Source organism: Lycium barbarum, chromosome 2 (genome assembly GCF_019175385.1).
Source record: "Lycium barbarum isolate Lr01 chromosome 2, ASM1917538v2, whole genome shotgun sequence".
Lineage (NCBI taxonomy): Eukaryota > Viridiplantae > Streptophyta > Magnoliopsida > Solanales > Solanaceae > Lycium > Lycium barbarum.
In genome coordinates this window covers 126,468,012-126,480,185 of record NC_083338.1, presented here as the reverse complement: position 1 = coordinate 126,480,185, position 12,174 = coordinate 126,468,012, and the positions used below count along the sequence as shown (strand labels likewise).

Sequence of the window (12,174 nt, the reverse complement as noted above, 5' to 3'; positions counted from 1 at the left end):
TTAAAAAAATACTATTTAAAATAAACTGATTTTAGAAACTTATCAAATAGGCTAAAAACAAAAAACGAAAACGAAAATTAAGAATTGTTACCATTAAATAACCCCCCCCCCCCCACCCCTGGGTAGTCCCCCGTCCCCTCCTGTACGCTTAACAAACATGCAACTTCACTAGTCTAGTCTACTTTTTTTTTTCTTTTCCATAAATAAACAGTAAAGTCCAGTCAACGACCCCCTACCCCACATAACAAAATTTTCCTTTTCCCCATTCTCTCTTTCCATATGAAACACAACACTTCTTCCTGTTTTTTCCCAACCTTTATTTCCACTGAACTCAAAAGAGTATGCAATCTTGTACGTAAATTCATTTTCTTGATACCCTTTTCTCATTTTCTTCAAGTTTTCATGTTTCTCTAATTATCAAGCCAAAATGAACTTAAGGTATGCTCCCCATATAGTTATATTCTTGTTTTTTTCTTTTCAACTGGTCTTTTCCCGATTGCCCACAAATCAAATTAATACCATGAGAAGTGTCTACGATATGCTTCAAAATAATACTGGTACTTCTTTTGTATGGAATGGTAATGATAAAACTTCAACCCCATGTTCTTGGAGAGGTATTTCTTGCAATTCTGATAATTCTTCTATAACCAAAGTGTCCTTTCCATTGTTTTCTATTTCTAGTTCTGACTTCTTGCCTTTGATTTGTCAAATTAGTACTTTGGAGTCTCTTGATGTTTCCCAAAACCATTTAAGTTCTATCCCAAATGAGTTCATTACTAGTTGTGGGGGGATTAGTGGGTTGAAATTGTTGAACTTAAGTAGGAATAAATTGGTGGGTATTTTGCCTAGTTTTACTGGTTTTGGAAAGTTGGAATCTTTGGACTTTTCTCATAATAACTTGAATGGGAAAGTTGAGTTGCAGTTGAGTGGATTGAATTCACTTAAGAGTTTGAACCTCAGTTATAACCAATTTATTGGTTCAGTTCCTACTAGTCTTGGAAAGTTTAATCTTTTGGAGGAACTTCAACTTTCTGCAAATTCTTTTCAAGGTGAATTTCCAACTCAAATTGTGAAGTTTGGCAACTTAACTTTGATTGACCTTTCTCTAAACAACCTGTCTGGTGTAATTCCTGATAGATTAGGAGAACTTTCCAAATTGCAAGTCTTGATCTTGTCATCCAATATATTGAATGGCACAATCCCACAATCCCTTATGAATATCAAAACACTGACGCGTTTTGCTGCGAATCTGAATGGTTTTGTTGGAAGTATACCGATTGGTTTAACCAAGAACCTGAGGAATTTGGACCTAAGTTTTAACGATTTAAATGGTACAATTCCTCAGGACCTGTTATCCCCACTGAACTTGCAGTTTGTTGATCTTACTTCCAATAAGTTAAGGGGACCTGTTCCTGCGAGCATGTCGGTAAATTTGATCAGGTTGAGATTGGGGCAAAATTCTTTGAGTGGATCATTTCCATCTGTTTCCTTTGGAAGTCTTCAAAGTTTGACCTACTTGGAGCTGGATAACAACCACCTAAGTGGACCAATTCCTTCTAAATTGGGAAAGTGCCAAAAATTGGCCCTTTTGAACTTAGCTCAAAATAATCTGAGTGGTCCTATTCCTGTAGAGTTGGGTGATATTTCTAATCTTCAGGTACTGAGTCTTCAGTTCAATAGCCTCGTTGGTGAAATTCCAAGCAACATTTCACAGTTGAACAGATTGCAGAGGCTCAATATCAGCGGGAATTCATTGACTGGTTCCATACCGAGTTCGTTATCAAGTTTGATAAATCTTACAAACTTGAACTTGCAGGGGAATAAACTAAGTGGTGGAATTCCGATAGACATTAAAAATTTATATCAGCTGTTAGAACTCCAACTTGGAGGGAACCAACTTGGTGGGCGTATTCCCGAGATGCCGTTGAGTTTACAGATAGCTTTGAATCTGAGTCACAATTATTTTCAAGGGCCTATACCAGTTAGTCTTTCTGGATTAACTTCATTGGAAGTTTTGGATCTCTCTTACAACAGGTTCTCGGGTCAGATTCCCGATTTCCTGACTAGAATGGGAGGCTTGACTATTTTGGTGCTTTCGAACAACCAACTCTCTGGAGTTGTTCCATCGTTTGGAAAATTTGTCAGTGTTGATACAAGTGGAAATAGGGAGCTGATCCATTCTTCCCCGGTTGCTCCACCACAAGCTGCAAAAAAGGGAAGAAAATCTGTAGTTGTTGCTGTTGTTGTCCCAATCGCATGTGTAGCGGCAATTTCCCTTTTTGTGGCAATTGCTATTTCAATCTCTAGAAGATATTACAGGATCAATGATGAACATTTTCACTCAGGAGAAGAAATTTCTCAATCCCCTGTCATCCAGGGAAAGGTTTTGACTGCCAACAGCATTCACAAGTCAAATATAGACTTTGCCAGGGCCATGGTAGCAGTGTCTAATCCCTCCAACGTTGTGTTCAAGACTAGATTCTCAACCTACTATAAAGCTCTTATGCCATCCGGTACGACCTATTTTGTCAAGAAGCTTAATTGGAGCGACAAAATATTTCAGTTGGGAAGTCATGAACTATTTGGGGAAGAGCTAAAGAATATTGGAAAGCTGAATAATTCAAATGTCATGATTCCACTAGGCTATCTTTTGGCTGCTGATAGCGCTTATCTCTTGTATGAATTTGCTCCCATTGGCACCTTATATGATGTTCTTCGTGGTAGCTTGGGCTACTCGTTAGATTGGGCAAGTCGTTACAGCATAGCTATTGGAGTAGCTCAGGGTTTAGCCTTTCTTCATGGATGTGACACGAGTCCCATCCTCCTCCTTGACCTTTCCAGCAAGAGCATTCTCTTGAAGTCCCAAAATGAGGCTCAGATAGGAGACATTGAACTCTACAAGGTCATCGATCCTTCCAAAAGCACAGGCAGCTTTTCTGCTGTTGCTGGTTCTGTCGGTTATATTCCTCCAGGTATCAACTATTACTTGGTTTAAGTTTAACATCCTTCAACATTGATTTATACTCCTTATGGAAAATGTGACGTGTTTCAAAAGAAAATATGATACATTTTTTGTTCTAACCCCCGTACCATGCTTTTAACTCATTTTTTGTCTATAATCTTCATATGGTTATTGTTGTTTTCAAACCCAAGATTTCATTATATCCTACCACCACGAAACAGTGTTGAACTGTCTTTTGATTTTTGATGTATTTTCCCCAGCTTTACAGCTATAACATGAGAAGCCTCAAAGTTAAAACATTGATTTAGTGATGCATTTCCTTTTGTTGTTACAGAATATGCATACACCATGAGAGTCACAATGGCTGGAAATGTGTATAGCTTTGGGGTGGTCCTGCTGGAATTGTTGACAGGAAAGCCTGCAGTTAGTCAGGGAACCGAGTTAGCCAAGTCGGTGTTGAGCAGCTCTGAGCAGCACAGCAAGTGGGATCACATTCTTGATTCTAGTGTTAGTAAAACATCACTCAGTGTTAAGAGCCAGATGTTAGCAGTCCTCAAAATTGCTCTAGTTTGTGTTAGTGTCTCACCAGAAGGCCGGCCAAAAATGAAGAGCGTGCTTCGGATGCTTCTCAATGCAAGGTAATCGGATGTCAAAGGAAAGTTGAAGAGAAAATTGCGAAGATGGTTTTCTTATTTGCTTGTTTTTTTTCTTTTCTTATGGGGAGGAGCCTCAAGTGGTGAAGGTGTTTGTGAACTATGCAGAATATGCCAATTTTGCCAGTTTATACATATTAGTATACATATAGGTATATGATGATAATAGCTACATAACTTTGAATATGATATCAGTTCGCATTGTAATATAGTCCATTTTTCTTATTCATGTGTCATATGTACAAAAGGTCTTTGGGAATGAATCCAATTTGTATTACAAAACTTCTTTCATGTAAAAGATGCCCTTAGTATAGCAATCTTTCTAGTTGTTTTCCTTGTGGATGGAAATGTGAGTAATCCTTTTTCTAGATGTTTTCCTTGTGGGATCTCATATTTGGATGACATATTGCAGCATTAAACTGGAAATAAGCTTAAAGCAATTTTATAATGGCAGTAGTGAACTGCAGATAGAACTGAAATTGCCAAACACTCTTTAATTTAGAATCAATTGAAAGTTTTGCAACAATATTTGATTGATGAAACAAAGAGCTCATCATCAGGCCATAATTTATGGCACCCGTGAATAATGTCCTTATGAGTTTACACTTCAACAAAAAGAAAAAGATTAACCAAGCAAATAAATGACCTAATCATCCATTCCCATTGATCTTCTGAATTATGACTAAGATGATGCTCTGGTTTCTGTTCACTCCATGAAGCTTCTGGCTGAAACTAAAGCAAATTACACTGCAAAACCTCTAATCTCCCACAATGAAGACGAGCCTAAAGGGTAAGGTCTTTAGGGTCCTCAATTATCTGTGCTAAGGTTTGCAGGAATGAAGCCAAATCAGCACCATATATTACCCGATGATCAGCAGTGACATTGACCTGGAATTTTTAGCATTTTATAGCTTAAGCATCAACAGATTGATAATACCAAAATCCTAAGTGTTTATTTGAGATAAAGAACAAGATCAATAGCAAACATAAATCATCACTCTACCTGCATTTGGTTTTTCATGCCAATTCGACCATCCTTGGTGCCAACAAGTGCGGGTTGAGATGCTCCTACAGCCATAATTGCACCCTAGAAAAAAGTTGAGCCCACATCAGAAACATTACCAGAAGTATTCACATATCAGGCAGGAGGCAGAACAGCGAACAGATGAGTATCTACGACTGGGACTTACAGTTCCTGGCGGTAAGATGGCATCAAAGCGGTCAACGCCAAACATCCCAAGGTTGGATAGAGTAAAAGTGCCTGCAGAACAAATCCCAACAGCCAAAATAATCAAAGGCCTAAGCAACAGATGAGCAACAAGAATCTTGGACATGCAAAAGCAGAGAAATCAGCTGAATACAAAGAAAAGAGCTTATATGAAGAAGTGGGGATTTCATATAGCCGACCCAACTTGTAAGTCAGCTGAATACAAAGAAAAGAGCTTAAATGAAGAAGTGGGGTTTCATATAGCCGACCCCAACTTGTTTAGGACTGAGGTGTAGTTGTTGTACTGCAAAAAAAGAAACTTACTAGACACAGCTAGCTTAACTGATCTCCCGGGATGGAGACGAGAAATAGACATTCCCTTACTCATATGTTGATATTTGGTCTATAGTCTAGGTAGTTAATTTTCATTTTACCCTATGTTGCTCGGACTCGGGTGCGGGTATCCTATAGGGGTGCAGATCTAGAGGTCGGATTCTTCATCACATAAAATTTCGGATTCGGGGGTATGGATTTGAGAGAGGATATGGGTGCTGGGATATGGCCAATAAATGTATATTACGACAAATAAACTACACATTTTGATTGGTTAAAATTATTGAACTAAAACTAATACTCCCTCCGTTTCAATTTATGTGAACCCATTTGACTGGGCACGACATTTAAGAAAGAGTGAAGACTTTTGAAACTTGTGGTTCAAAATAAGTCTTGAATATTTGTGTGGCTGTAAATCATTTCATAAAGTGAATTTGTTTTCAAATTAGGAAAGATGTCATTCATTTTGGCACGGACTAAAAAGGAAATAGGTTCACATAAATTGAAACAGAGGGAGTATAACTTTATTCTTTATAAACACCAATATTTTATTCATAAGATATCTTGCGTAATTGAAAAGCATTTTCATATATATGTATATATATATATATATATATATATATATATAAACCAAACACCCAATCAATCTATACTTCTCGGTCATAGAATGTAGTCAAAGCACCCAAGGTAAGTTGACCAAATCATGTATCTATCCCAAACCCACACCTATGTATGTTGACACGGGTGCGACATGAATTTTGAAGAGTACTCCACGCAACATAGATTTTACTTTCTTTCTCTGTAAGGAGTCATGCAACAAAATAATACTCTTTGATTGAGTACATCCAAAGTCCAAACCAATTATCATTTCAGTGCAGAAAAATCATGCCAAATTACAACGAAATGGCCTAGTCTCTACTTGCAAGAGGGGCTAATGTTCATGCTTCCATCATAAATGCATGAACAGCTAAGTAATCATTTTTGGGCTACAACATCACATAGCTCTAAATAGTTATGCGGTTTTGTAGTCTACCAAGATTATTTTTAGTACACAGTTATTAGGAGACCATCAAAAATGTGCAAAGGCATAAGCGTATAAGATTTACTTCACCAACAACAGAAAATGGACATCAAAAATAAATTTAAGGAAAAGAAGAAACATAAAAAAAATGGAAATTCGGCACTGAAGATGAGAGCATGCCCTAGAAGGGATATCAATAGTGTTACAGGGGCCAGGAGACATATAACCCCCTGTTCTGCAGATCCCCACCTCCCTTGGCAGTTCAAGTGGCCCACAAGGTTGAACATAGGGCCGGGAATCGTAGAATGATAAAAATTATAGTAGAGATTTTAATAAGGCAGCAAAAGTCCTCCTACAGGGGTTTGCTAGCCTAGCTCACAAAGGCACTCTTGACAATAAAATGGCTAGAAAGTTTAATGACTTGTGAAATGTTCCTTAGTCTACCCCTCTTCATCATGCTTGTCTTTGAACCTTGTTTTATTCGCCAATCTTTTGTTTTCTGCTCAAGTGAAATATCTTTTGCCATGGTGATTCTTCTTCCATATGACTTGCTCTTTCCCCTTTCGTTCCTTTTGGAGAAGCAATGATTGGGCCATCTAAATTAATTACCTAGCAAATTCTGTCTTATTTGACGTAAAAATAACTCTATCCTATGACTTGTTCTCTAGTTCATGAAGAGATCTACACCATTTCATATGTCTTGCCATTGCCTAATAAGTCTCTACAATGTAAAAGATTCCCCGCTACTACTGTCTAGCATTAAGTTTTATGTCCTTTATGTGTGTAAGACTACTTATCGTGTTATTTGAATTCCACCTGTACTATGTAAATTCAATAAATGTAAGTGGTAGTAGTGGTAGTAGTTTTCCATCTCCTATATAAGAGAGCCTTTAGTTGGAAGACATATTGTACCCTTCGTAAAAACTGTGTAATTAAATGTCTTCTTCTAGGTAAATTCTCCCTTGTTTCTCTCTTAGGTATAGAGTGTTTAATATTTATAGTAGTTGTTTTTATTATAGTGCACAAGCTATTGCGAGTTAAAGCTAAGCCCGGCAATTAGTTGGCAAGAGTGCCTTTGTGAGGTAGGCTAGCAACCCCCTTTAGGAGGACTTTTGCTGCCATAATAAAATCTCTACTATACGATTCCCCGTACTACAAGACCTTGTGGAAAGACTGGATTAAACATTTTAACTTAGAAGGCAATGGTGTATGGTGGTTCAAAGATCCATTCACAGGTCACACTGCCCATGGGACATTGAAGATCCAATTGTAGATTAGGATGAGCATTGAGAAAGGAGAAAAAAGAAAATAAAATCAGCAAGGCCGTGTAGTATGCTACATCATCCTACCATACTCATTTCTAAGTTCAAACTTGAAACGTTTAAGTTAGACTCCCTTGGTGAAATTTGAAAGGTTTAATCTCATTCAATCATTTCACCTCCTTTCCTTTTCGATTGCCTGCAACCTTCTCAACCTCAGCAAAGGTCCAAAGAGTTGGCTGAGTGAAGACATTATTTGAGATTGCTATGCTATTATCTCACTAATACAGACATGGTCCTAACTAGACGTGTCTTTCTTAACCTAAGCATTAAAAAAAAAAAAAAAAAAAAAACAAGAACACAAGAATCCAACCATATCAAATTGCATGTTTAGTAATATCTTGACAAATAGAACGCTCACATTTCTGCCCAACCCCAACTAAAACCCAGGGAAAAAAACCAGAAAGCACTGATTTTCACTTTAAGTAGGGGTTGATACCTTATAAAAGAAGCAGACCAACTATCCCAATGAATAAAGTACTCCTCCATCCCGAATTTATGACACTTGAGGCAACACAAACTACTAATAAAAAATAAAAAAAAGTAACCAACTATTGGTTTTATATTGTAGCCTCAACTCATAAAATGGTTAACCATCCATAGTGCATGAAATTGGCAGTGTTGTCAAAGGCGCGCTTTACTTAAACCCCAAAGCGAGGCTCAAAACATGTTGAGCGCTTCGCCTCGCTTTATGTGCGCTTCAGTGTCATCATCAAGGCTCTAAGACATACTTTTCCTAGCCAATGAGCCTCTCTTGAAGGGGTGACACTAGAGAATCCATATTTCATTTTATCGTAATGTTTTTACAATTCATTTGTCCATATATTTGTTATTAATCTTGGATTAAACATATATAGATTTGTATTTTTGCACCATTGCGCCTTTTTTCATTAAAGCCCACGCTTTATTTGCGCTTAAAGCCCCAGCTGACCTTAGAGCTTTTTTGCGTTTTTCGCTTTTGATACCACTGAAATTGGGTAAGCATGAGTACTTCAATTTCTCATTTGGAGTTTTAAAGGCAACTTAGCTCAAACAACAAACTATAATACCAGGATTTTGATGATCAGTTACAAGTTCTCAAATTCAAGGCGAGGACGTGCACATATGGAAAAGAAGCTTTGAAGAAACATTAATGCTATCTCCAAATATATAGGTCTCTTAGTAGCAGACTAACTCCTATCTCTTAATCAGTTCCAGACATATATCAGTCTACTGAGTGAGTGTGAGCCTTGGTCATATGGACTTCAGAAATAATTATGGTAGACTAATCCAAATAAATACTTTATCCAATGTGATCAGTTGGTGATAGGTATATATAAATAGAAACCTCTATCAAATTAAATCCTGATCACTCATCAAATGTAATAGCAATACCTGTTGTGTATTCATGGGGTTGGAGTTGCTTAGCCCGGGCCTTATCAACCAACTCTTTCCATTTCCTTGACAATGAGTATAAATCAACCTGGAAGGATTACAGAATCAAATAAATCACCTCACGATAACCTAAGGAAGGGAGGCCATGTGAAATTTAGATTACTGAAATTTGATTTCAAACTAACCTTATCAGCATCCTGAAGTACAGGAGTAATCAAACCACCATCGATGGCCACTGCAACAGCAATGTTAATACTGCTGTTATATGTGAAACTCTTCCCATCTCTGCAACTAGAGTTCACAACTGGATGTTTCACCAATGCGAGTGCTGTGGCTTTTGCCAACAATGCTGTCATCGTCACTCCTTTCGACTTGACCTATAAATTCACTAATACGTTTAGGAACTGAAATGATGAAAAGTTGAAAACTAAAAGAAACGGAACTGCTTATCTTAAAGTTTACTAAAACATTATCAAGGTTGGGCATGTAGGAATCTAGGAATTAGCATAGAAGTCCACTCCAATTTGCCTATTCTCAGATACAATTATCCAAAAGAAAAAAGTCAAGATATTGCAGTAACGGGTCGTTTGGTTGTTGGTTATAGTTATGTAGGGATTAGTTATGTAGGGTTTAGTTATTCATGTATAGTTATTACATCTTCTACCCTACATAAATAATACATAAATTCCCTCATAACATATACATGTATTAGTTATGCGGATTGTAAACTGGTAACCAAACACCGCACTTAGTGTGCTGAATTTTATACATAGCAACTAAGATGCTATCAAACAGGTACCAGTTATGCTGGTCTCAATACATGAATAATTCACTTCCTAACCAGCAACCAAATGACCCCTAAATATATTTCTCTACTGAAATTCAAGTTATAACACTTCAGCTAGCATTTTCAGCTTATCCAAACTATGACATAGCATAAACTTCCTCAGTTTATTCCAAAGCCCAAACCTTTACAACTACTCAACTAAATAAGACAAAGCAAACAATCATATACCTTCTTGTAGAGAGCATCAAGGGCATTAGTAGTAATAGTATACCCCACTCTAAAAGTTGGAACTGCCAAACTCTCCACCATATTTCTACTCACTGCATTCTGCATTGTCGTAAATGGCACAGTCGTCCCCAATTCTACTCCTGGAGCTGCTGGTGGTGGCTTCGCAGCAGTGGCCCCCACTGCGGCCACTGGAGCAGAACTAGCTGCTGCTTCAACATCCTTTGCTACAATCCTCCCATTAGGCCCACTCCCAACCAATCCCCTCAAATCCAATCCAAATTCTTTAGCAAGTTTCTTAGCATATGGCGACGCCACCACCCTCTTTCCCCCTTCTGAAGCCGGGTGAATGGACGACCCCATTTTCACCGGCCCCCCAGAAGAGGACAAAACTGCCGCTGCTGCTGCTACTGGAGTAACCGAAGCAGCCTCTTCGGTTACATTAGCAGCAGCAGCCTGAGTTCCAGTCATTTCTTGACTGGAACTGGAAGTAGTGGCTGTTGTTGGGGTTGATTTGGCAAGTGAAATTTCATCTTCAGATTCAGCTAAAAGTGCAATTGGTGAACCAACAGGTGCAGAATTGCCTTCAGGGACAATAAAAATGTGACATTGGATTAAAAAAAGGTATTTAAGCTTGGAAAAAAGTTAGAATTTTGTGAAAGATTCAACAAAGATTAAAAATTAAAGCTAATCTTTAAAGATTCAACAAAGAACTACCTTCAGGGACAATACAATGTGATATTGGATTAAAAAAAGGGATATTTTTAACTTGAAACAAAAAATTAGAATTTTGTGAATGACAAAGATTAAAAATTAAAGATTCAAGAAAGAAGTACTACTACCTTCAGGAACAATAAAATGTGATATTATATTTTAAAAAAAGGGTATTTATACTTGAAAAAAAGTTACAATTTTGTGAATGATTCAACAAAGATTCAAGAAAGAAGTAGTTTTACCTTCAGGTACAATAATAGTAGCAAGATAACCATCATAAAAAGATTCAACATCCATATCAGCTTTATCTGATTCAACAACAACAACTGATTCACCTTTAGCTAATTTATCACCTTCAGTTTTAACCCAACTTATAATCTTGCCTTCAGTCATAGTAGAACTAAGTGCTGGCATGAAAATCTCACGGATCTTGGATTCAACAACATGTGTTTTACGTAAATGAGTTCTTGGAAAGATTAAAGAACGATCAAGTGTTGTAGGTGTTGTGGGAATGAATGTGGATTGAAGGAGATGAGACATTTTTTTGGGGGGAACAATTTGGAGAAAACAATGTGGTTTGTAAGGGAAAAGAAAGGTTAAGGTTGGTTTGTTGTGTTTTATGGGAATGGGTTTGTTTCTTGAATGTATCGAAAGAGAGGGGACGGAGGATTCAACTACATTACCGGTGGATTTTGGTGATCAATTTGTATTTTTTTTTTCTTTGCAAGTTTTGGTTGTTTTGACACTATGGAAGTGGGAACTATAAATTTGGTACCCAAACTAGTTTTTTTTGTCATAGCAAAAACTTTTGTTGATCAAATTGCTAAAATGGTTCACTTGGGTAATTACTAAGGTGTATGAGGACACCCTAAAGCGATTATGGTATCATTATGAATATACAAATCAAAATTGAGAAGGGCAATTTGCACAATTGTCCTTATTCCGGCAGAACTTTTGCCTTGCAAAGTAATAAAAAAAATTCTGCCCGAAGGCAAATTCTGCATTAAGGCAAATCTCTGTCTTAAGGGAGACTTTTGCTCGAATAGGCCTACTTTGCTACGAAATTCTATTTTGCGAAATTGTTTTTCTTTTTTACTGAGCGGGGGTTCGAATCCAGAATCTCGGGGTATTTTCGGTCACTTTTTTAAGCGAAGGGCAAAAATTTAAGACCAGCAATTTTGAGGGGAAAAAATTAAAGACCAGCACCTTTGAAGGGCAATCCGTGCAAAAAGGTTGTGAAATTAGAAATATACATGCCCAATTGAGATGGATATGATCAGTTGGACCTTTGATTAATTAACATCTCTTTTCTTTTCTTTTCTTTTTATTGACCCCTCTCCTTACAGTCAATTAGCTTTCAGCTCCTTCTTTCTTCACAGGCACAGGAGGTCAAATTCCGATTTTTTGTGAAAGTTACTGAATGAATAGCGTCGTTTGATACGCGGGATAAGGTGGGATATTTCAGGATTAAGATTGGGGTTAATTTTATAATTTCATTGTCAAAGCAAAAAGGAATCCTTATTTCTTTTTTCTTTCCGTTTGGTAGGAGAAAGACATATGCGGTTGGATTAGTACAACT

The 12,174-nt window shown here is 37.4% G+C and overlaps 2 protein-coding genes across 2 annotated transcripts; one reads left to right on the top strand and one right to left on the bottom strand.

Moving 5' to 3' along the window:
- The first annotated feature begins 238 nt into the window (after positions 1-238).
- LOC132627123 (leucine-rich repeat receptor-like tyrosine-protein kinase PXC3) lies at positions 239-3,913 on the top strand. The gene is made up of 2 exons (XM_060342269.1): positions 239-2,972; positions 3,297-3,913. The coding sequence occupies exons 1-2, from the start codon at positions 428-430 to the stop codon at positions 3,602-3,604; spliced, it is 2,853 nt and encodes a 950-aa protein (XP_060198252.1). The 5' UTR covers positions 239-427; the 3' UTR covers positions 3,605-3,913.
- Positions 3,914-4,094: 181 nt separating this feature from the next.
- Positions 4,095-11,303, bottom strand: LOC132627124 (dihydrolipoyllysine-residue acetyltransferase component 5 of pyruvate dehydrogenase complex, chloroplastic). The gene is made up of 7 exons (XM_060342270.1): positions 10,838-11,303; positions 9,885-10,465; positions 9,055-9,246; positions 8,870-8,957; positions 4,806-4,876; positions 4,619-4,702; positions 4,095-4,503 (listed from the first exon to the last, which is right to left on the bottom strand). Exons 1-7 carry the CDS (start codon positions 11,133-11,135, stop codon positions 4,399-4,401), a joined length of 1,419 nt encoding a protein of 472 aa, XP_060198253.1. The 5' UTR covers positions 11,136-11,303; the 3' UTR covers positions 4,095-4,398.
- Positions 11,304-12,174: the final 871 nt, after the last annotated feature.